The sequence below is a fragment of the Chelon labrosus genome (assembly GCF_963514085.1).
Source record: "Chelon labrosus genome assembly, chromosome: 16".
Classification (NCBI taxonomy): domain Eukaryota; kingdom Metazoa; phylum Chordata; class Actinopteri; order Mugiliformes; family Mugilidae; genus Chelon; species Chelon labrosus.
Genome location: NC_140349.1, coordinates 14,253,761 through 14,279,752, shown reverse-complemented (window position 1 = coordinate 14,279,752; position 25,992 = coordinate 14,253,761). Strand labels below are relative to the sequence as shown.

At 45.4% G+C, this 25,992-nt stretch overlaps 1 protein-coding gene across 1 annotated transcript in view; it reads right to left on the bottom strand.

Annotated features, from left to right (window-relative positions):
• sdc3 (syndecan 3) overlaps positions 1-25,992 on the bottom strand; it is a 33,761-nt gene that overhangs the window by 6,308 nt on the left and 1,461 nt on the right. Inside the window, exon 2 of the mRNA XM_084563249.1 lies at positions 1,192-1,285. Within this exon, the coding sequence (XP_084419375.1) occupies positions 1,192-1,285 (94 nt within the window). The remainder of the gene's footprint in view (positions 1-1,191; positions 1,286-25,992) is intronic.

The following is a 25,992-nucleotide window of genomic DNA, read 5'->3' as shown; positions in this document are numbered from 1 at the left end:
AAGAAGTAAAGACGGTGTAACCGGCCTGTCCGTCCGTCTCCTGACCAGGTGTCAGCTGTAATATATTTGGGTCGCAAATAAGAGCCTGAATCTGCCTGCGAAGGTTCTCAGTCATCCACGTTATGGTATATGGCTAGTTTTTGGATATATATTCATTCTCCTTTTGTTATGGTCTTTTAGTATGGATGGAGATCTTTAGAGAGAAGAGAAGAGAAGAGAAGAGAAGAGTGATTCATTTTCTTTTTAAATGCTATAATAGTATTAGTCCACCTTTCATTCTGTTATAGCAGAGAGGCTCCTTGGCTTGAAAGAGAAACAAATTGAATTTACAGGCACAAAGACATGAGGGATGACAGAGCAGCTAGAGAGGAAATCGAAATATGGACTCTGACAATGCAGCTTCTGTGAAACGTATCAGACGCTTCTCAACGCCTCGTTCAGAAGCCGCGGCGATACGAAACGCGCATCTGTCTGTTAAAAACGAGCCCTTTCTTTGGACTCATAAGACTCCATATCACGGTTTGAGATAAAGCAATTTGCCAGGCTGCTGTCTCATCCACAGGGGGTGCCTCTGCTACGCTCTCCTGCTCTGAATTGTAATTTATTTTGCTCGCCACTAGCGCAGCGCCTGAACCGAGGGCAGCCCTCAATGAGTCATGCTTAATAAGGAGAGCTGCGCTCGAGCCTCAACAACCAGATCAGAAAATCAGCCTGAATTACACCAATGTGATTTACGTTAAGTAGGTAATTCCTCCACACGCAGACAGCCAGCTCACTCAAAGGCAGACATGCGCTGTCCGATAGGTGCACACAACTGACTGCTGGTGTGCGTGTTATCATCTAATCTGTGTGGACGGTAATCTGATTAAAGTAAATAAGATCTGGGGGAATCGAGCCTGCGTCGGTGCTTGTTTGGAAGGGTGTGTCTAAGGTGTTTGCAGTAAACCTAAATCCAAACTTCGTCTCTCAATCCAAACGCCATTTTTATACAGTGTGATTGTGTGTGTGTGTGACCTCTGTGTGCGTGGTGACTAGAGCGATCATAACTCAAGGACAGGGAGGGGAGAGGGGGGTCTTCAGGGTCAGCAGATTGAAACTCAGCAGCTGTCGAGTTTGAAAGAACCAGGGCGTGAGGGGGTAACCTCTCTCTCTCTCTCACACACACACACACACACACACACACACACTTACAGCCAGAGCCGGAGCCTGAGTAGAGGTCCTCGTCGTCGTAAAACTCATCTCTCGCCGAGCCTTCGTCATCGACGGACGGCGACCACGTCTGTCCCTGTTGGAGACGAGGAGAGTAACAGAGATTAGAGCTATTCATCATGAAGGGCCGAGCCGTTTGTCATTTCATTCGAAAGAGAAACCACTTTGGCGGATTACATGCACACACATCCACATGTCTGACTGAGAGGGGGGCTGCGTTATGCTGACCAGGGTAACATCTGTCTGTCTGAGACTCCATGGAGGAGAATAGTTAATGAATTGATCTAAAGCTGGGATTTTGGCAGAGGAACATCAAAGCCTTTAAGGAGAGATGGGGGGAGGTTTCATTTAGTCTCCGCTCGCGTGTCAATTGCAAGTGATGCTCCTACTGTAAAGCAGCAAAGCACAGGAAAGCAATTAACTTTAAGACTCGGGCTCATTAAACTTTTTTCTTGGGGGGGGTAATAATTTTTTATATAACTGGTTTAGTAAATAAAATGTTAAAAATGAATTCACACTTAAAAACAATCCCACTTGTTTTGTCCGATATTGTTCAGTTTATATTATCTAACACGAGAAAGTCAAGAAGCTGAAGCAGGAGTATAAATATTTAACATATTTCCTTGATAAACAGATAATCAATCAGTTATTCACCCAATTAATTCTAAAAGATGGGAATCTGCAGCCTTGCTACCAGCTCTGTGATGCTATTATTAGCCCATCTGGTATTGGTGCCAAATGAAAAGTTAAAGGATGACCAAGGTTTATCCTGGCAAAGCCGTGAATTTTGTACTAAACTCTACTGCAATTCATCCAAAAACTGCCCAGATATTTCAGTCTGGACCAAAGCGGTAGGCCAGTAGACATGATCCTCCATATAGCTTCACATCAAGCGTGGCTAAAAATGCTTGTCAAACTTGTCTTCGTCTGACCAGCAGTCAATATACCCAATAATGTCCTCACCCTACAAAGAAGGAAAAACCACAAGAAGCACATGTCTTGTTTGATAAGAAATTCAAGAAGTTGGAGTGGAGAATTTTTTACATATTTCCTTGATAAACAGTTAACTGAGCAACTAATTCATCAAGATAAGAGTCTGCAGCCATGCCAGCACCTCTGTGATGCAGCACTACAGAGCTTTGACAAATATTAGCCCAGTATTGGCACCAAAGAGAAGAGTTAAAGCTTCACCAAAGTTTTTACAGTTTATCCTGAAAAAGTCATGAATGTCTCCACCAAACATTGCATCATTCAATCCAAAAGATGCTGAGGTATTTCCATCTGGATTAAAGTGGTAGGACAAGTGACAACCACAGGTACACAGCTAGCACCGCTAAAAATGCTCAAGCACAGTCTACGAAGAGAAAATTGAAAAATGTGAGAATCCGCGAGAAGAAAATGTCTTGCTTAATGTGCTGAAGTATTAACCGGTGATTAGAATTAGCAAATCACTTATCGCTATTTTGAACTCCTCGTGTGGCTTTTAAATTCTGAATAACTGCGGCTTCACGTTAAGAGTTTTACAGCAGCTCCCCGAAGGCTCTCTTTCCGTAATGTGCCCGTAACTGTCTCTCATGGATCATTTCACAGCATCCTCCCTCCTAATCACTCCACTTTAATCTACAACTATTTCATGCAAGCCTTTTAGGGGGGAAAGAGCAACCTTGCCAACCGTCGGCAGGGTCAGGTAGGAGAGATTAGTCATGGATCGTTCAGAGGTCGAACCTCTGACGTGAATGACCTCAGCCGTCGGTCGCTTTGAGGCTGATCTCTCCTCTCAGTCCATTCATCGCTCTCTCTCTCTCTCTCTCTCTCTCTCTCTCTCTTGACCTCAATCCCACATCCCTGCAATGTTTAAACACACACTTTAGCACTCAGAGGCTTTTCCCATCATGCAGGGTCAACTAATACTGCTATCAAATGCATTAAGAGATACGCACTGCAGTGCTAAGACACAGTATTACACATCACATTTTGTTTTAAGATAGGCTTCAAAGTCTGCTGTGCTGAAGATTCAATTCTCATTTCAAATATACTGTGAGTCACATATATATATATATATAATATATATATATAATTTCATTTAGAAATCCAAAACACTGTGCAGTCCTTTCTTTATTGATTCACATCAATGTGCTGAAAGTTTTTTTCCACTGTTGGAACTTATCAACAGTTTTAAGTAGTTTAACTCATGTGATGAAGCTGAATTAACCAGTGGGTCATTTCACATTAAACCCCTCTGCTTTTTTTTACTTGGCAGAGAAATAGTTTGCTTTGCATGTAAAGATGTTTCATACAGAAGATATAATATGAAGCATTGTTACGACCTAAACAAAGCAGTTAAACCGATTCCTGTCTACCAACCTACCTACGTATGAGATGAATGGGGCTATTCTGTATAAAGGCAGCTTTGAGCTGTGCCGCTTGGAGCAGCTGAACAAGCGACTGACACGACGCTGACATTTCATCCCCTTGTAGTCGATATGCTCAACTTGCTAGCAAACATTTCCTTATTTACACATCAAGCAGACATGAAGCAACAGCTCTCGTTTTGGTCCCCATTGACTCCTAATGGAATTATCTCTGTTTAACTGCCAAACGCCCCAATCTGTTCACTAGTACGTCACTAACTTGGCCTGCGTGTCTTTGATACTGGACAGTTAGAGTATAGAGGATTCGTCATCCGAGCTGCCTGCTGCGTCTGGAAATGAGTTGGACGAGAGCGGTGTAGAAAACCAAATGGTTCCTTGGAATGAGAGGAACTTCTGATTGAATTAGAGTGGCCGCCTAACTTTACGCAGTCACTCAGTCCATCGTCGATGTAAAAATATTGATTAAAAGGTGTATTTTTGTTGAAGATTAATGAAGGTGAAGTAAATGTTTGAACGCAGGATCGCTTATGTAAACCCTCTGAATACTTCCTCTACTACTGCATTCTGTGCATTTGAGCCCAGATCTGGATCAGTAGACGGTAAGTAGCACAATGTTCCCATGCCAAAAAAAAAAAGAGCTCAGTTTTGCTCCAGGTATTGGAAAACAGTCAGTCCACTGCTGAAAATCTGACCAAAGCAAACCTATCTCCTCAGCGATCTTAAGCCCATCCTGGGGCCCCGCTGAGCTGTTTTTGCTAGCCCGTGTGATGCTAATTGTGCACAGACACACAGAAGCAGAAGCAGAAGCTCCTCCCCGGCTCCAGACAGAGGAAACCTGATGCCTTTAAAAGCCAATAAAAGCATAATGGAATCTAGAAACCCGAGTATCTCAGTCCATCACTTCACAGCATGAGGTGGAGCTGAAACGCTATATGTACCTTCTGAAAATGAAATTGACTTGAAGTTGTTTGGAGCCCGGACAGACTAAGGATATTGGCTTCACAAAGTGGAAGGCTGAGAGAGTGTGTGTGCGGGTGTGTGCTTCACTTCTTGAGTGCAAATGTGTGTGCGTGTGTGTGTGAGAAAGAGAGAGAGAAATGTGTGTGCGAAGTTCTGGTGATGTCAAACGCCGAAAGTGCCGAAAAAATACTGAAAAGACATCTCGGTGCGAGCATGGTGAGAATGTGTGTGTGTGTGTGTGTGTGTGCTGTATTCCAAGGATCGGTTTTACAATGAAGGCCGTTGCTATGGGCAACCTTAGCCTTTCACAGAAATTCCCGTCTCCCAGTGAGAAGCTACCAGACACACACACACACACTCTCACACACACACACACACACATATAAGAGCACCAACTACAATAAGCCAAGGTGTTATGTAACGTCGAATAAACAACTTAAAAAAACAACATCAAAACAGTCTGCCACTGCCCCCACCTATCTGTTCCTCCCTCTTTGGTTCCACAAACTCTCTGCCAGTGTATCCCTGTCCTCGCCCCATTTTCCTTTCATCTTAAACCCCGTTTCTTATCTTGAGGCTAGCCCCCTAAATTCAGCGTGACTCCAAAAAAAACACACATGCACACACTTAAATCAACACGCCCGACCCCCGAGGAGGCACCAGAGCCCTGCCCAAGGGCCCCATTTACACGTCCCTAACTAACACCACAACTTCGAGGACTCGCGGTAGCCGCAGACTTGAGTCCCCTGTTTGACTGTGCAGCGTGCGTGTGTGTGTGTTTAAATGTGCATCTTCCATGTTTATCCCAGCATTTTAAAGTAATATATAATCACCCTCTGTGCATTGACATTTTTAAATTGTGTGCCAATATTATCAGTGTGAATTCACGGTATGGCGGGCAGTTGTGCGTCACCGTACATAATTACAGCGTGTGTGTGTGTCTGGATGGGCATAATCACAGGTTTTGTTTGTGGTATGTACGTACATGCAGACACAGATGCCCCTCAGACCTCTCTGCGTGGGTGTGAGTGTGTGTTTTACGTGATTTTGGGGGAGTCGAATAAGACCAGCTCTGCATTTTGCCTCCGATTCAGGAGCTATAAACAGCTGCACTTTCAGCCCGCGCCACATAGCTAACTAACCACAACGAGACGCAGCAAGCTCTCCTCCCCACACGCATAACCTAGGGCCAAAATCATCTGTACGTTGCCCTCAATTTCTCTCCACCACTGCATTTTGTTCTCGTTCGTTATAAAAAGAAACCGTAAGATGACAGCCGTATTCAGTCGGCTCTGCGGCGTGAATGCAATCCTGGTTTTTGGCAACGAATGAAGCAGTGCCACTGTAAGACATTTGGTGCCAGTTGGAGTCATTTTAAAACAATCCTGGAGCTCGGAATATATAATTATGTATACTTATGTGAAAAGAGACGGGGGAAACAGAAAATTGAGGTGGGGGGGGGGGACAAAGAAGAAGCAATGTTTTTACAAAGCACACACAGGTGTGTCCTCTGATGGATGTTGCAACATTTGCAGTGACTCAGGTAGAAACCTGATCTGAAGCTGACATCACCCTTTGCAATATAAATTCGATCCTATGCTCTATAGCTGCTCTGTGAGTGCATGTGTCAGCTCGCTTTACAGCTACATGGCCTGGATCTTAAACCTGAGCCGACGATGCTGCGGCTTCGCTGATACACCGCAAGATTCAGATTTTAATTTAAGTTTGAAGTGAAGAAAAAACAAAAAAAAAACACTAAATTATAAGTGTGTGTCTGAGAACAAGACTGTGTATGTATGCCTGGAGGTGACAATTACCAGAATGAGCGTTGGGAGAGAAAAGACACAAAGATGTGCGCGTTTTATGCGTCAGAACAACGTAGCTATACAATGTAGATTCACGCTAATGCTGAGATGCAGGAAGTGTTCTGGCCGGTCCAGCTCAGTTCAGTCTGGAGATCCCCTTTAGGCTCACTGTGCAGATAGAGAGATTCATTGTGATTGACTTCAAATGCATTCCTGAGTAACCCGAGAGGCTGCTGCTGCTGCTGCTGCTGCTGCACAATGCCTGGCTGGCACACACACACATACACACACACAACGCCGCTCGGCTTTGGAGAAATAATCGTTAATTGTGCTTTTTAATATGTGCGATTTTATCGGGAGTGAATGTTCCCGACTGCTGCGGCATCTCTAAGCTCTCAAACTGTGAAGAATAATTTGAATGCTCCCTCTGCTTTCTGGCACCATCTGTGAGTCTATCTGTCCCTCCATTTACTGCAGCAGGGGACAGAAACACTCAGATCTTGTCCATTTTTCACTGCTCATTTAGGATCAACCTGGATTTTAAACTTTAAAATTCACCTTCGCTGAGACGTCTAACCGTCTGCCAGCTGTACAAGCTACCTTCCCAAAATGCTCCCCAATCTCTAATCCCAGGACTTTACTAATATGTCGCATTTGCGGCAGAAAATGCTGCTTTTCATTTTACTTCTGCCCCGATTTAAAATGTGCTCCTTCCCACAAATCAGGACTTAATGGGAAACATGCCACATCACTGAAGTAAAAGATGCTCTTCTTTCCTACTTCTCTTTCCTTGTGACTTTAATAATGTTAGTGACTAGCGAAGGTAAAACTATGCAGCATTTCACGGTGGTAAAAACGGACGCTTTCCTATCCCCTTAGGTATGTTTTAATCCCTGAATCATGGTGCCTTGAGGTACTTCAGTTAATCATGCATTCAGTACGCTAATCATTTATGTTGATAGCATACAGCATCTCTAACACTAGGTGGTCCAAGTAAACATTTGGCTCTGCATCCTCACAGTAACACTGCCTTCCTTCCTTTAGCAGTTTCCCTCCCCGTACCTCCTCCTATAACAGCAATTAGATGTTTTTTGATCTGTGAGTGTTCGTCTCATTGTGTTGGTGTTCATTAATGGTGTGTATTTCAGGCTCCACTTGCACAGCATCCATGGAGATTGATGATATTTGTTTCATAGTTTCATCTCATGGACAGAGCTAAGTTGCAGCTAAATGTGCGTTATTGTTTAAATGGCTGTTTTAAAACACAGCGTGGGTGTCCTGTCTGTGCTGGAGTGCTTCATGTCAAAACTTGTCAACCAGGCACTTGAACGCAGCATGACAGCTCTGGCTTTAAACGCAAAAGTAAACAATAATCATCCGGGAGAAATTTGAGACCCAGATCAGCCCTAAAATGGGGAACAAACATGATTGTTGTGGGCCACGTTTCAAACCTCCCCTCAGTTTAATTCACCGTAGGTGGAGAGCCCACGCTTCATAAAGCAGCTGCTGATTCACGGCCGTCTCTGTGTCTTCTCCTCTGCGGAGCGGCCTGACCCACACTGATAAGAGTCGGACAGTTTGAGCCGTGCTGACAGCAGAAGGCCCTCTCTGTACCTGGAAAAAAATCCGACTGCTTGGCCCTGCTTACAGGAAAAAAAACTGTAGCCGGGTTTACTGTTTGCATTGTTCCACGTCCGTCTCGCCTTTCCGGAGTGGATCCCCGAGCCTGTCAGCAGTGACCTCTAATCTGCCTCCATCTAGTGCTTTTGGTCTCACTCTTCTACGAGCTGGGCAGTCGGCCAACTTTTACACTAACACACTTACAGCCAGACAAGACGATGTGAGGGAGATAGAGGGCAGCCAATGTGTGTGTGTGTGTGTGTGAGTAGGTTACCAGGTGATGGCCTTGTTAAGACACCTGCCACCCTCAGCGGAGATTAGCACAGAAAGCGTCTGCACAGTCATGCCGCTCACGCACACGCCGACGCCTTGCAGCGCACACACACACACAAAGACGGTCGAATGTCGAGACAGCGCCTCGCAGCGATGACGTCAGGTGAGCTCCAGTGAACCTTAAAACAGCTAACACCTGCGCGCTGCAGCCGAGGGGATCGAGCAAATCCAGTCTCGGTCGACGTAAGTGATTTAAAATCATAAAGTGCGCTCCCTCGTTCCCGCTCACATCACCCTTCTCTACTCATTATTTTTATTCACTGGTTATCAAGAAGAGCTGTTGGCACAAACTTTGAGACAACGACACATCTGTGCCATGCCAGAGTTAGTATAATTAACGTGTTCCCACTTACAAAAGTAAATACGTCAACATGGAAGTGGTAATTATGACTGTAGGTTGTTTATTTTTTCTCAAAGTTTCTGACTTGGCGCTAAAAAGTATGGGAGTGTCAGCAAAAGCAAGTAATCCCATAGAATCTATAATAACAGTCTGATACGCTGCTGTATACCTGCTAAAATTCTGTGTTTAAGCACCTTTAATGACTATCTATGGCATATATAGTCGTTAAAGGTGCCTAAACACAGAATTTTAACAGGTATACAGCAGCATAGCAGACTGTTATTATTCTTCTCAGCTGGAAAGTCCTAAAACCAATGGGATCCATAAATTCAACTCCACTGTGCTCAGACACAGTCACTTGTGTGCAACACCGGATAGAGGCTGCCCAAGTGTTTTGATTGGCCCTGCAGATTTTTGCCAGATCATAATCAGTTCCCAGGCCAACTTTCTGCCGCAGTCTTTTGTGGGCAGGGGATGTCGGGCTGGCTCCCAGACTTGTAGTACGGTGACGAAGACGCCGAATTTTAACCCTCGCAGACTTGGATTTGGCCGGACTTTCCGGTATTTAGTGAGAAGGAAACTGGTGCCTGCCATCTTGATATGAACGCTTCTAGACTGTAAACATGCCATTAATGATCTCCACTCCCCCAAAAAACATGGAGTTAAGCCACACCAGCCACAGTGAAAGGACGTCATCGGAATAAGCGGTGGTCGAACCTCAAGATGCATAAAAATGTAAAAGAAAGACCTCGTGTTTTCATCTGCTCTCGCACGTTATTGTTGCACTTTGCTGAATTTTGCTATACATGCACAAACAATGTTTTGTGCACGACTTGAAAATTATGAAAACTGCATTTTCAGTGTTTCTGCTTTTGTTTTGTTTTTTTGTGAAGAAGTTGAAAATGTGCATAAAAACACGCTGATAAAAAAGTGCTCGCGGACACGCCCGTCCACAGAAACTACAAGATTCAATAGCATCAAACTGAATATTACATTAAAACCATCAATGGAAACTTTGATGGAGGCTATATTTCTTACAGCGGGGTGATACTGACGTAAATAAATTAGTGTAGCCGTGTGAGGGACAAAGGAAACAACGATGTGGTGAAAATCTATATCAGCCAAGACTTCAACAGATAAAATTAAATCTGGGCATCACTGTCGACTGAGCTTGCGAAGGCTCTTGCTTCAGGGATCCTTGACCCTGTCGGCCCCGAAGATCGGTGTAGAAATAACTGTTATAGTTTATTTTTAAATCATAAAATCCCCCCGAGGTCACTGCTGAAATTAAACTGCCCTGGAGCAGTATTATAAAATATTATAAAAATAAAGGATTGTGCCTTTAAAGTAAATATTTTTTTCACAAAATAAGACGTGTTAAGCTTTATGACAGCAGCAGCAAATTATTTCTATATCTATATCTTATAATACGTTCAGTATTTTTTATTGTGATGCCTTTAATGCCTGTGACAAAAGGCTCCCACAAAAAAAAAAAAATCACAAATTTCTGCCCCCCGGGGTGTTTTTTGTTTTCCTCGGCTGTGAGCCAAGTAAAACTGCTCTACATTTAAAAGTTAAATTATCATTTGGTCTCAAGAGATTCTTTACAGTAACAGCTGCAGCGGGGGGGTTATGGGCAGGCGTCACTTTTTGTTTCGCGAGAAGCAACCTGCTGAGCGATTTTACACTTATTAGCTCCTTAGAAGACGGGAAGTGGCTCGGATCAAATCAAACTGCGTGGGGATTATTACCAAAAAAAAGTAATATCAGCATTTAGACTCATCTGAGATGTGAAACAAAAATAAGGTGTGACATTCATAGCTGTCGGGCTCATTTTAAATATGTAATAACCCTAAACTGCTGCCAATAGGATCCTCGTGGACACGATGCCGTTAAGTGGCGCCGAGTGGGAAGGTAGACACACGTCTCTGATCTTTTCCTACATGTTTCTCTCAGTTTTTTCACACCCGCTCGCTCGCTGTGACCAATAAATGTGAACTGCCAAGGAAAGACTATAAACATGTTCATGCGGAGCGGCCAGGAAACACTTTTTCTCCCTTCACTATTTTTAGTCCTTTCTGCTGATCAGATTCCTGATAGCGCTACTGTGGCTGATCCAAATCGCAGCCAAGTTGGCGGTATTCATTCCCGTGTACAAAACCTGTGGGAGGATGGCATTACACCAGCTCTAGTTTGTTATTCCAGCTTGCTCGGGCCCTAAAGCCCTCCCCGTGCAGCACCGAACCACAGCAACCAAGCACTAATATTATCTTTCTAATATTATCTTTCTCCACTGAGTTATAAGGACAAATATGATCCAAGTGATGAATGCCCTTATGGAAAGTCATGCATATGCTAAATATGGTGCACGGTACAGTGAGCGGCTTGGTCAGAGAGCTGCGGGGACAGAACAGGTGCACGGTGGAGGAAACTCAGGAATCTGGATCTCTGCACGGCGATTCGAATCCGTTTTAGCGAGCGCACAGCCTTTCGGTTTATGTCTCGGAATATCTGTCGCAGAAACAACAGGCCAAAATCAATATGTGGCGGTGCTCAGTGTTCAGTCAAATGCTCTCATTGTTATGTTGACAGTTAATCCTCATTACGCACAGGGCTGTCTGCCTTTCCCTTTTATACAGTCGGTTATTGAGGTCTCCAAACTGTGGTTCACATAAAATTAATCACATAACAAATTCAGTCTGGTTTTCTTCTTCATTGCTAATGTCCACAATAGGCGGTTATTTGGTCTCTTGCAAACAATACATACAATATTTTTTTCTGTAATTACTTCTCCATATGGTATCCTCATTGTTAACAGACAGCAGAGCCATTCCCACTCACCATTGTCTGCCTATGTAATCCAGTATTGTGTTATTTTATTGCTCCGATATCAGCTTCACTATTAGCTGTCGACTCGCCCACAGCTGAATCAGAACTGCATCGCGCTGATGCTAATGCAAATCCAACACAAACCGGCGGCATTTCTTTATGAAGCAGTCAGAGGAGGAAATGTGTTTGTCAAGGAAGTGAATACTGGTTTAATTTACAGACGAAGAGCTGCAGGTGACTCCCCGCCTCGCTGAGTCCTGCTGAGTTGAGGATAACTGCTCGATTTGATTTTCAATTATAACCACTTAGGTTCGGCTGCACATTAAATACATACTCTAGCTGCTCTTTGGTTGCATTTTGGAAAAGTGGATCTTCAACAAGTGTTTGGTGTAACGTTGAACTGGACCATCAGTAACGGCCGCAAAAACTAATCAGGAATGAAACTCAGGGTGCATTCACACTCCGCAGCTTTGGTTTAACCGAACCAAACTAATTTGTAAGAGGTTTAAGTGAAGTGTGAACGCAGCACGGACAAACAATGTACTTGATTTTATCATTTAAAAGTATTCAAATATATCTGGTTCTTCTTGGTTATTCCATATGTGTGCTTTACAGTTCAGTACAAGCGTCTGCGCCGGCATCTCCTCTTCACAGCCTATCTTTGTTTGTATGCGCGACTGAGGAATTCCTGTCACCCTTTTCGGCTCCTTTTTAGATTTTTATTAGCTCTTTGTGAGTCCTCAGCTTGTAAAAATACCTCCACAAATGGACAATTACTGCGTTCAGCCCAGCAGGCAGGATTGCTTTAGAACTTCTGTAAGTTGTGTCGCAAAATATAACTCATAAAAGCCGCCCAACGAGGTTGCGACTGTGTCCACGGGCCTTTTGCTACTTTCATTTAGTTTCAATTCAATTCAATTTTTACGTATATAGCATCAATAACAATCCAAATTGCCGCTAGAAGCTTTACAGCACCCAGAGCCTGAAACCCTCCAGAGGAAGCACTTAAGCCGACAGTGGCATGGAAAATCTCCCTTTTAGGAAGAAACCTTGAGCAGAACCATCTGCTTGAGGCCAGCCGGGTAGAGGGACAGAAACAGAAGAGGGAGATGGGGGAGAAGAGAAGGGAGCAGAGGAGGAGAGGAAAGCGGCAGAGCTGAGTTTCGATGTTGAAACCACTCTCTGAATTTTAAAAGGGAACAATTATTATCTCTTTGCTTTTAATTCTGAAAGGGAATATCCGGTTTAAACACGATCAGCTGATCTGGGCTAAAAGAGCAGCGTCTCAAGCCCTCCGGGGGCGCAGCGTGCTTGACCCGTGATGTCTCAGTTTCTCCGACCAAACAAGCAGCTGACACCAAAGCTCGCCGCAGACTCACTCGGGGTCACGTGACTGTATAGTGACACATCAGCTGGCCTGAAACCATGTAACGCACGGGAGCCGTGACTGGTCTCTCTTACACACACACACACACACACATATATATATATATCCAAAAACACTAATGCACATACGGATCAGGCATGGGAGGAGGGGTGATGCACTCTGAGCCAGAGAGGCCGAGAGATGTATATCTGTATGTAGGACCCAGCTGTTACACTAATCTGACAATCCACCAGGATTAAAGACCACATCTTTAGGCTAACACACAACTACACACACACAAACTCACACACACGAGGCCTCTCTGCGTGGAATCATCCTGTATTATACATGACCTTATGAAACATGCATCTCCGAGTGAGAGTTTGAGCGAGTGTGTGTCACTGTCCCGTTGCCAGAAATGCCTTGAGATTCTGGAACCGGCTGCCGCTCCCACACTCCACGACGCGCCGCGGCGTATTTGTCGTGCTCACGAGTGTGTTCGAAGTTTCGTCCGTGGTGCTATCGATGTTTGGTGGGAGAAATGTTGCAGTGAATGCTGCCGGTTGGCTGGTGGGTCAATGGCTGCGTTTTTGTGGCTGCTCCTATGAAGTGCTGGAGAGGAGAAGGAGTGAGGCTGAATGCGGGTTTATATGTGTGTGTGTGTGTGTGTGTGTGATTATAGCCCGGCTCAATGGGCCTATTTCTGCAGGGCCAGTGGGAGGGCGTGGTGCCTGTGGCTGGAACTTTTCTCGTGTTTCTAAGGAACTTTTCAAAAGGGCTCAGAAATGTGGCTGCGTGTGAGAGAGAGCGCCCCGCGGACCATGATGCCTTTGTGTAGCAGAGAGCGAGAGAAGGGGCACTCGGAGTACACACAGAGAAACGGTAATCAATGGTCTCCTGTCAGCCCCAAATCGAAAACCTCAACACACACACACACACACGGGCAGACAGGCAGACAGACAGACAGAGGGACGATGATGAGAATCACATTTCTGCCGATATGCAGTGATGGGAATCACGAGGCAACATCTGCGCGTGTGCGTTCATGTAATTACAGCTTGTGTAATCAGGCTAATGACTGTCATGCAACTAAACAAACCCCAAGCAAGCAACGACAAGGAGACGGGGAAAAATCGATGCATAAAAAGGCCGTTTCCGAGAGGAAAGGTACAAATGGAGAATATTTGAGAAGAGAAAAACTGCACTGAGGAATGATGGGATGGATGGACCCAGAGGCGGTGGGGTGGAGAACAAAGAGAGGAGTGTTTCTGTCTTCGATGCAGGGGAGAAAAATCCAATCAGCCCTGTGTAATTCAATCTGGAATGGAAAGATGCAACTTTGCGTGTGTGTGTGTGTGTGCGCGGAGTGTGTAATGAGTATTATTATCATGGCCGTACCTTTCAAACGCACACACACGTACGGAGGAGGTAAACAAACGTCTGCTCCGAGGCTACCCCCAGAAGCTGACCTTGCTACGCTCTCTTGGCGCCCTCCCATTGGTCGAGCGGCTTTTGGCAAGTCGCGAGCCTCGCGGCGACGTCCAGCCAGCGACTGGCCGGCCAAGTGACTGTCGGCGCCGCCAGATAGCCGATTGATTCTCCATGCATCATAACGGCCCTTGATATCGAATACTAATTACGCAGGTTGTGAGATCTGGCGGCGGGGCGAACTGGAGATAAGGCGAGAGCAGCATATGGTCCCTGCCTTAATAGGCCGCACTGACTGAATGCTTGTGACCTAATCAGATATTTATCATGAGATACTGCTTAACTGCGACGAATCAATGTCAGAAGACTTTAGAGAGTCCCGAGCCAACATGAGAGACCAGTCAGGGAAATGAGACATTTGCTTCTTCCTGATTTCGTCAATGAATGCGTCCTGTGTTTCCTGATATGATTGAATTTACCAGACCTCATACGGCTGCAGCTCCCTCACTGTCGGGACCCACTAAAGGAGCACAAAGTGTTTAACCATTTAAAGACTGGGTCTAAAATGTGCTCTTCGATTATTCTAATGCAATTTTCACAAAAACAAACATATTTTGAGCCTAAAAAAGATCTGTAAACAGCTGGCACATACATGCTTTGCCCGTGTGAGAGGAAAGAACAGTTCATACCAGAAGGGTAGAGCTGCTATTAGCTAGGAGGCTAGGCAGAGCTACAAACTGTCGCACAGAACTGGCCTCTTCTGAGTTATGCTGATCAGTTGGTCTATACTTTGTTGATTTTAGATGAGCCTTCGCGTGCACCGGTAAGTTTAAGATGAACACCCAGTCAGAGTGGAATCTGTGACCAAGTCATCCCGTCGCCGCTGATTCAACCTGTTGAATCCACCAGCCTGGACGCGACTAGTGCCAACGGCGCGGGACACACACCGCCGAGACAGATGCTCAGCCCAAAGCTGGCCGACGGCCGACAATCACCTAACGTGTCCCAGGAAGTAGATTAATTGATTCTTACAATAATCTCTAGCTGCAGCCCTGATTGAGTGTTTAACCTAACAATACTGCTCTTATGTGTTTCCATTCATGCCATGTTTAATTGCACTGGAGCGCATTGTTCTGTGCAGTGCTAGCATCTTGCAAGTAGAACAGTGAGTGGTGGGTCTCCTTAGGGAATTTTTCACCATCTGGTCATTTAGAAAGATAGAGTTAAATAATCTGAGCAGATAAAATACATCTTTATCTGGCGTTGTTGTTCCTGCTAGGAGACAAAAGCAAAACCTTTGCTAACCATTTCTGACTTGATCAACTATGGATCATAAACTATTTACTTCAACACAACTGCACATCGTCGGTGTTACGAGTCAAAAACACAAGCTACCTGCTTTACATTCTGTCCTCGGCTCACCGTTTAATACACAGATATGAGACTGGTAAAGATCTTCTCGTCTCCCTCTTGGAGGGAAAAAAAAGAAGCAGCAGTGAGTGCATTTCCCAGACAGGCTGAACTATTCTCTTATAAGGGTACCCCGATGGGGAAGCTCTGCTGCATGTTATATTTAGCAATATTAACACATGCGTGCAGCGGGTAGCTGGAAATAGGCAGTTCCTCGTTGCCACGGTGTTGTCTCCCTTCAGTATTCTGTTGAGTCAAACATCACCAGAAGCTGCAGGTGAGAGCGCGTTCATTTGTTGCCGATTGCAGTTAAAGATAGCTTCATCTCTCGGTCCACAACGGTATTCACTGACTAATTAATTAGGAGGTAGATTTAAGTAACTAGAGAGAGCTTGAGAATGGTTGTCTAACGCACAGATTAGCAGCAGATTGCTCGGTATAAATCGGTGATCATCATTCACTTGGTTCTGTGGACTCCCACTTAATTAAAGCGGGGCGGTGTGGAAGTGGTCGGCGTCCGTGTAAACCAGAGGAAACGTTTTACTGGAGGACAGGGAAATATATGGGTTATGATACTATCTTGCTCTCGCAGCCCTCCTCGCTCTCTTGTCTCGGTGTAATCCTGTCCAGGTTGTTCCCTCCATTCAATCCGTCTCAGCTGCTGTAAGCTCTTTACTGGCCTGTGTTAACCACCAGTCTGTGTCTCTCTCTCTCTCTCTCTCTCTCTTTGCTGCTACCAGGACACCAATCCAGCCCATCCATCTTCCTTTCATTTTCTCATTTTTCCTCCTCGTCAGCTGCTCGGCTATTTTATCATTTCCCTCTACCTAAAGCCAGCTCCTCCCCGTTCTTTCTCTATTTTAAGGATGAGCTCCTCATATCCTTTTTATAACCACTTTAACACATTAACAAATTCACCCACTCCCTCCTTCCTTTCTTTCTTTCTTTCTTTCTTTTCCACATCTGCTGCACTTTGTCCTCATCTCCAACCTGCTTCGTTCTGCTCCGGCTGCACTTTGACCACCGCGCCATGCTTTCATATCACTTTTGTCTGTGATTGCCTCTGACCTCATTCCCCTTTCATTTTCTTCAAATCTCCGCTCCCTCCGCCTCCAGCCCCGATGTCTAATCACTCTTCTGTCGCCACACCTCGCGGCTTTGTTCAATCGCCGTTATTTCCTGGGTGCTGCTCAATTTATGTTCGGCTATAACCGAGCCAAATGCTTTAAGTCACAATTACAGGTGGGTATTTTACGGCCACACTGGAAAGTGAAAAGCAGACTGTTGGGACTGTAGCTGTCCAAGTGACAAAAAAACTGCAGTTCCTCAAATGGCCACTTGAGGGTGGCTTTAAAAAAAGCTCCTCAGATACCCGAAAACTTTCTCCAACTTTATATGCAGTCTATGACTTGCCCCTGAAAACTTCTTTATAGTGGACAGAAACTTAGTCTTGGGCTTTTGTTTGCACCACACCCAAACTGTGGCGTGGCGTACGCTAAGCTTAGTTTATACTTTCATATAAGTAGGCGTCGTAATTTCTGCGTTTTCCCTTCGCACGTCAAACAATGTCAGCCGTAGCTGAGAGAGTCACGGCGGGGTTGGACCTAATAGATGCTGAACCACAGTTACTTACACTTAAATCGCTGCAATGCAGGAGAGGAAGAAAAAAAAAAGACAGAGTGGATGATGTGTATGACTACTGAAGCGTCTGAGGCAGGAGGAGAGGAGTGAATTTTCCGAGCTCATCTGGCCACTGATAGACGTCGGCGAGGAAGATGCTTCACAGTGTGTAGCTACATCTCTGGCGAGGTGCGCGGCTACGGTGCACCTACGGCGTAGATTTGATTCAGATGTATAAATTTGGCTTTAAGCCAACGCTCAAAACAAAGGAAGTACAGGAGAACAGTGGGCACAACGCGCAGACATGCATTTCTTTTTTTCTTTCTCGTTAATTATCTTGAGAACAATCCTGTGAATTGAACGTCATTGATATCTACTGTTTTACAGAACGAACCTTTAATCGCTTAATCAAGAAAACAAGTGAGAGATTAATTGCTTATGAAAATAACGGTGATCTTAAATTATATCCCGGCTACATATGAATGCAGCTCACACCGGGGGGCTCATATTAATATGTCAAAAAAAAAATAATTAATGTCAAAGAGACATCTCCTCTACGAGTCCCCCTGCCTCCTCTTTCTCCTCCTCCTCCTCCTCCTCCTGCTGAGTATAATGTTTCAGTGCTGTGTGACCTGTCAGTCACTCCCGTGTATCTGCCTCAGTCATATCTTGTCCCGTCACTCAGACGCCCCGCTCGGCCCAACAAGGGGGAAACAATTATCACGTCACGCGCAGCTGAATAAACAATACGCTCACACACCTCGCGCGCACACGCTCTCGGTGTCAGTCAGCCTTTCAGACCTGAGTCTCTGCCGGCTAAGATTAGGGCTAATCCACAACTGTTGGAATGAAAGATTAAGAATGAATCACCTGCTGCTGCTAACGTGTATGTGTGTGTGTGTGTGTTTTTGAGCGTGTGCGTGTGTGGAAGCATTTATAGAAAAAGGGCCCTATGGGGAAAGAAATCTGCTGCAACCACTGAGCAATATTACAGAATCCCTAACCTCACAACCACATACACACACACACACACACAGTCTTTTCCACTCCTTACACATACAGCTCATTAGTTTCAGTAGCTCGTTCAAACGGCTTTGAAAGGGCCCTTTAAAGAGCCGGGGTTCAAAGGTTTACTTCAGAGGGTCCACACACACACAAACACACACAGCAGGTTTCGGTATCTGTATTTAATTGGATCGATGTTCTCCCCTCATGGCTCGCCGATAATTGAGGGGACGTGAGTAACATGTGGAAAGCCTTTTGTTACCGAGTTCCTGTTTATTAAGACGGGGAGAATAAATGAGGAGCTCTGTGGCGATGGAAGTGGGAGGAGGAGGAAGGCTGGTGGGCGTAGAGATGGATGGATGGATAGATGGATGGGGAGAGGAAAAGCGTTGCAGCGCTGAGCCCCTGACCTCGTTCACTCCTCTGTCGGGACGCTGGGCTAAATTATTCAAACGCACACATACACAGTCACATGCCTCTCCGCACACAGTATTTCTCGCTCTGAAGCGGCCTCCCTGTGCTCCTTCGTTCACCTCCTCTGCCTCCCTTTCACATGTAAACACACACACCTATATAAAATCCCCTCTTTGTGCACCACTCAGGAAGCTCTCTCTTCACTTGGCCGGATCTATAAATATAAACTTCCTGTGTCCATGCCATAACCCCATGACCACTTAAGCGCACACACTGTGCACAACAAGTAGAGCCCCATCAAGGCGGACTTTTATGAAATTGCGATGAAATATTACAGCTGAACGCAACCGGATCAATAAAGATGACAATCGTATGAGCCTAAGTTAATAATATGTAGATAAATTAAAGCTTTGATGAAAACATGCATCACAAACGGATAACTGTGGATCAAAACTGACAAAATCTCTTCGTTATCAAAGAGAAAGATGAAAAGAGAATCTGAGACGCTGACTAATTAAAGAGAAGATGACTGGAAGTGATGACATACAGTCATGTGAATGCATGAATCTTTGCTTCATTGTGCTTTCTCATTCAACAGCAGATCTGAGTACACGAAGGTGTTAGGAACTTTCCCGTCGCCATTCATATTTCCGCGCATATAAAGTCTCTCGCGTTTAGCTTTGACCTGAAGTCGTTCCCACTCTACTTGATCTCTATACCTCTTCACGCAGGGCCTTAAAGACGTTCCCCTGGGAAGACGCCGTGCTCTTTGTTTTGTCTTCATTTCCGTGCGCTCTCTACCGGCATCCGATGCAGCAACCACAACAACCTTACGAGACGTTGAGTGGCGATAGTGGCTATTTTGAAAGATGGGCTCCCCGGCGGAACTGCGATAGCATTTCCAGTCATAAGGATACAGGTTCTTTGCAAAAGTTTTTGACTATGTCATGGTGGAAAATGCACAGTTAATCATACACAGTGTTATTTCATGGCTAGTTTGATACCTGTTAAATCTCCATGAATGAATAAAATAGCATTCCCAGAACCCACAGCGAGTTTTTATTCGACAGAACTCAAAGAAATTTGAGATTTTGAGATATACATCAAAATTATTATCAGATTTAGGCGGTTTTGAAAGTAATTTCTGCTCATTTTAGGGTTTTATTGTTAAGCGGTAATGGCAGGTAATTGATGGGAGAGGGATGACGAGCAGAAAAGGTGCCCACTGTGATAGCTGGTGTCCTAGAAAGCCCACCGCCAGGACGCCGCATATGTTCTAAATAAATGACAATTAATGGAGTATCAAAACTGTAATTATAGCATATGGCTGCAACTAATGATTCCTTTCATCGTCAATTAATCCGGAGATTATTTTCCTCCATTAATCATTTATTCTATAGAATAAGGAGTGTCAGGTAACGGTAAAAAACAAAAGAAATCTCAGGATGGATTCAACTTAAACATCATGGATGAAGCTAAATCTCATATATTTTAGTACCAGATGTTAGATAAACAGAGTTATATGTCAGCAGATCCGTCTCCAAAAGCGAGCAACAAGCTGATGAGGACCATGTGATGAAGATTAAAGTTTCAGGAGAAGCTAATAAGTGGCGCTTCGGCAACTACAAATTCCGAGATGAGGGATGAACATTTATGATTTATTTTTTTTTCTATATAATTAATCAAGAGAGGGGATTTTGAGAGTTAAGTAGACTGAAAAGTTTTTGTTGGCTGTAAATGTAAAATAGCCGACAAAAATAACCACCAGGCCAACAGATGGAAAGGGAGACGGAGGGAGTAGCGCGCTGGAGGTCAGATGGAGGCCAGCCTCACAGAGACGATACTCGGGGTTCAGTCGGGAGTGTGAAGGCCGACCTTATCGCGGCCTTAGACTGCTCTTATCAGCCTCCTGCCAGGAAATGCGCATTCCAGCAGCCCCATTGGACGGCTATGCCCAACCCCACCCATCCGGCCTTTCGTTAACGCAATTACCCTGGATGGTACGGAAACAGATACAAATATGCACATGGCTAATATGACTGAAAAATGGTAATATAATCTCAGTGTATAGTTAATATGCTGCTAGAAGGCATCTATGATTCAGTCAAACACACACACACACAAAAAGGTTTGTTAGTGGGAAGGAGGCGCCCTGTTTCTGGGCGTTTTATTTATAGCAAAAGCTCTAACACACAGAGATCCCAGAATGCTTTGTGGTTTTGGGAGACGGTGGTGCGTTTATGCTCTCTAATTTAGAGTCCTGTAATAGCACACAAACACACAAACGCACACTCTACTGTAAAGGTGAAACGCAACTGCCATGTCTCCCGTCTCCATTTTTAAATCCATCGTCGTGGAGCAGACGGGGCAGGGAAGAAATTAGGAGAGAGGAGAGAGTTAGAGGGAGAACGGAGAGACGGATGAGAAAAAAAGAAGGGCTGAGAAAACAGAGAATGAGACAGGAGAAGCTGTGAATGAGAGAAGCAACAAGGCTGGATGAAAGGGAGAAAGGGAGGGAGGAGAGGAGAGGAGAGAGGGGCGATAAAGCTGTGACAGCGGCAGCCATGCTGGTTGTCATGGCGACGGCCGCGGAGAGCAGGTAGAGCACCGTCCCCTGGGAATGAGCAGCGCACGCCTCCCTCCCCCACCCTCTCTCCCTCTCTCTCTCGACATCCCTCCATCCCTTCGTTTCCATCGTCCTGGCCTCGCTCCATCCCCATCACCCAGCCCTCGTTTTTACCCCCTCTGCCCTTCCCCACGTCCCAATATCACCCATCTTCTCTCCTCCGTCGCTCTTTTTTTTCCCCACTCCTGGTCCCCTCAGCTTCCCTTCTGCCGTCCTCCTCCTTCGACCGCTCATCGCTCGATTCGTTTCCCTTTTCTTCCTGTCTTCCCCCCTGCCATCCAGCTTCCCCATCCTGCCATTACCTTAACTCTTTTTCCATCCTTCCCCCTCTCCATTTTATGTCCTCCGTTCTTCCTCATTATCTTGTGGTCCGTACACCTCCCTTTTCTTTTTTCCATTCCCCTTCCTTCCTTCCTCCCTCCCTCCTCTTGTCTCCATATTCATCTAACCCCTCCGCTCCGGAGAATATGTATGCGAGTATGTCTGCGCAGTGCTGCCCAATTACTGCAAGGGAGTCTGTGTGTGTTTAGTATCTGCACGAGCCGTGTTTCCAGCCTGTTTTGACCTACCTAAAACACCTCCAGCGTTCTCCGTCTCCCTCTGACTCACTGAATCAACAAAACCGCTGCGCGCCGCCGCCACCACTATTCACAAGCACCGCAAGTGTGTGTGTGTGTGTGTGTGTAAATCAGGACTAAATGTGCACCAGCTCCATACATGTGAGCAAGCGTGTCTGCACTAGCGTTTGTTCACTGATCATGAAAGGAGAAAGTTAGCAGCTGGATGAATTCAGACTATAAACGCATTCTTTCTAATACATGGGACGACTTGAACGCATTCCACTGGGAAAGTTTAGCACAAAGCGGGGCCTGGTGATTGCTTTCTTAGCTCAGAGAGAGATTCTCATGCATGATACAACCTGGTCTTTTCATGATGATCAAATGAAAATACTGGGATTCTTCAACCTGTGGGCTCATGACACGCTGTCTAAACCACAGCCACTAAATATAAAAATTACTACAGGAACAAGCCTTTAAACACCAGATTTTGGTGTCATGTCAGCAAACGCTCCGTCCCGTCTTCTTCGTGTTAAGGTGTACTTTGAGACTGGACGACGCTGTATAGGCACAGCAATTAAGGCATATGCTCGGTCGCTTCGTCGCTTTGTCTTTGTAGGGAAGATGAGCTGCGGCACGTTGAGCCATCTGCAGACCGGCTCAGTTAAGGGCACAATAAATTACAATAATCCAGCTGTGAAGACACAAAAGGCTAGATTTATTTCTCAGCACTCGTCTGGGTCGCCTTCACTCATTACCGGGAGCAGTTGAGTGTAGCAAGTTTTGCACATCAGCTCGACCGAAAGAGCGGGAGACTTTATAATGGTTATTTTAACCCCATAATATTGTGGTAATATAGCAAGTAGTAACTTTATTTGCATGGTAATAAATAAAACAAAAGCATGTTTTCAGTGGGGGCCTTTGAGTCCTATGGGTTGAGGGGAGGGGGCCTCTGTGGATCAGATACTTGATCAGTTTGGGATCTAGTGAATTTAGAGGCCAGGTCAACACCTTGTGCTGTTCTTCATGTTTTTTTTGAGTTGTTCCTAAACTGTTTTTGTGTGTCTGTATCAGGCTGCATCCTGCTGTGGATGGCTGCTGCCATCAAGGAGTGTCATTGCTATGGGGTGGGGGTGTCTGGTCTGGTCTAGGTGGGTGCTACATGTCTAAGTAACATCCACATGAATGCTAGATCCAAAAGTTTCCCTGTAGAACAATCGTCACAAGATGCTATTTACTTCTCCTGTCACTGGTCTTAATGTTGTGGCTGATCAGCATATACCAGAGCAAAAAAACAGTGCTCCCTCCACTGTGGAAACAATTGCGTTAAAAGAAAAAGTGCTAAACTTCTGAAGTGTACATCCAAAGAGGGGTCAAATGTGACATCTAAATTATTAGTCTGCAGTTTGACATTAGAGGCTGAAGGTCTCAGAGATTGCTGCAGGCTGTTTTGAGCTCTCACGGCACCAAAAGGCATGGCCGCGCATTTTATCCTTATTTAAGCCGAGAAAGTTTGTGTACAAGTTCGCAAGCTCCAGACTGAGGTGCAGATTCTCAGCCCCCATTGTTCTGCCAGCTCAGAGGAGGAGATATAGCAAGGAAAGGTACTGTGAATGCAGGCTTCTCCGTCCCTGCACGCCGCTATCGCTTTAATGGGAAATTCCTCTCCTTCCGAGCCGCATCAAACACCAGAACTCCCTCCACGAGAAAAGAAAAACCTATTTCAGTCAAATGTGGCACATCTGCTGAGCCGCTTCATCCCATGTGATAAGAAATTGCCTTCAGATATGGGCGCGCAGTGTGTGTGTACACATCAAAACGTAAACAGCCGTAGGGCGGAGACAGGGCGGGGGTGAGAGGTGGAGATATTTCCCCCAACTGAAGGCTGCCGTTATTCTGTGGGAATCAGACGACGGGGCTTTGAATGCGGCTCCGGATATGAACCGTGATCCTTTTCATTTCCCCTTGCCCACTGGAAGGTGACCCACATGCAAACATCCCATCCTTTCACACACACACACCTGAAATACCTCCTCCACCCCTGCAGAGTTTTCTACCTGTGTGTGTACGTGTCTGTGTGTGTGTGTGTGTGTGTGTGTGTGTGTGTGTGTGTGTGTGCGTGTGTGAGGGGACTTTGTCCTCCAGGGGAGTGAGAAGGACCCACTTCCTGTGTCAAATTGCCTCTCACATTCCACACTCTCCCTCAACCCGCCTCGCTCTGGCTATTTTTTCCTCCTTCTTGATCCTTCTCTCTTTCTTCGTCTCTCTATGGGGGGCTTTGTCTGCTATCGGAGGCACAAAACACTGATTCATTCCACGAGTTAAACATGATCCTCAAGAACACAACGCTTTTCCGCCACACGCACCATAACACACACTTTCCAAGGAGGGAGAGAGGGAGAGGGCTGGTGAGAACAAGCTATTGGCAGTGGACGTTGACTATTTTTGAGCCCACACACAGGCAGATGGACAGTGAGAGCTCTCATGAAGGCAAACGGATGCACACACACACAAACGCAAACTGGCTATCCGTGGCACGCAGCAGATGTCTGTGGGAAAATCAGTCCTCCCGTGTAAAATATAGTCGCCCGGATATGACGTCACAACTTTGATAACAGGAAATGCTCAGAGACACAACACAGGGGATCATTCAGACGACACACAGACACACAGACACGCACACACACACAGAGTCAGCTGCTTTCAAGACAAGAGGCATCTGACGAAAGATCTTGTCAGCATGTGACCGCGGGTCATCTGTGTCTGTGTGCGTTCAAGGCCTGGGTTCCTTTGAGGTGAGTAATTATTAGACCGTTGATGTCTGCCTGTGTGTGTGTGTGTGTCCTCTGTACATGCAACACCTGCATCTATGTGTGCCGGCACTTATATTTAAGTGCGTGTACATATATATATATATATATATATGTGTGTCACACCTGTCTCCATCTGTACACGTAAAGACGGATTAGATCAGCAGGAGGCCAAGGATCTTTGGCACAGATTGCGAGCGGCTGACCTAGTGGTAATCAGTGTCAGTATGGTGTGTGTGTGTGTGTGTGTGTGTGTGTGTTGAGTGCTGAAATCTCCAGACGAAACCGGCGCTGCTTCACAGCAAAATCTCGACACGTTGGCAACACAAATATGGCATCCAAGCGAAGAAATGAAGGCGAGGCCGGAGGCGTTCAACTGGCCCGCGGCCCCAGGCGTCAAGGTGACAAAGAGAGACCTTCAGGTTCACGGGAGGTCAAATGCTTTTGACCATCTTCAAATGCGTCGGAGAGTACAAGAGAAAACAAGGCTGGTTCTTGAGTATGCGTAAACACGAGGATGTGCTCAGCGAAATGGGCACAAATTTAAACCCCATGCACTGACTTATTAAGTTGGTGAACACGCGCGATGAGGTTCTACTTGGCAGTTCACGCAAAATGCATTTTAATCTAACAGCCCCGCACTAAATCTTATCTTGGTGAAGGTTACGGCACTCAGCACTTGTACAAAACAACTGATAGAGATGCAGATTCAACCGCGTTTCCTTTTCGGGGGCTGCGGCTTGTAGCACTGTGTTGCGTTGCAACGACACATGCTTCTAGTATTTTGACAAGCCTATTTTAGTCAGCGGGCAACACAACAATAACAGTTCAATAATTCATTCAAACCAGTTCAACCGCATGCTCCAAAATGATCACACAGTTGAATCGCCGCCTTTGTGGTGGCGTTTCAACATAAACTGAATGTTGTAAGAGTCACGAAGGAGGATTTAGTGCAGGACTGTTACATCAGAGCGCACTTGTTTTCACTTGTGTACCTAATGAACTGACAAGTGAGTTGTATGTGAAGAGCACAGAGGACATGGGGGACAATAAAGACCCCCTGAACATTGTGATGGAGCCATGGATGTAGATTCTGAAAAGTAGATAAAACACACATCACAGTAAATAGGGGGATATTACAGAGATGTCTGTTCTTGGGCTTTATACATTCAAAAGTAGATTTTGATAATTTTAGCTTCTTGCTTCCCTTTCTGTCAATGATTCAGCGAGCTTCCTCCCTCCTCCTCCTCCTCCTTCTCCTCTCGCTCATAGGATAAATCTGGATTCA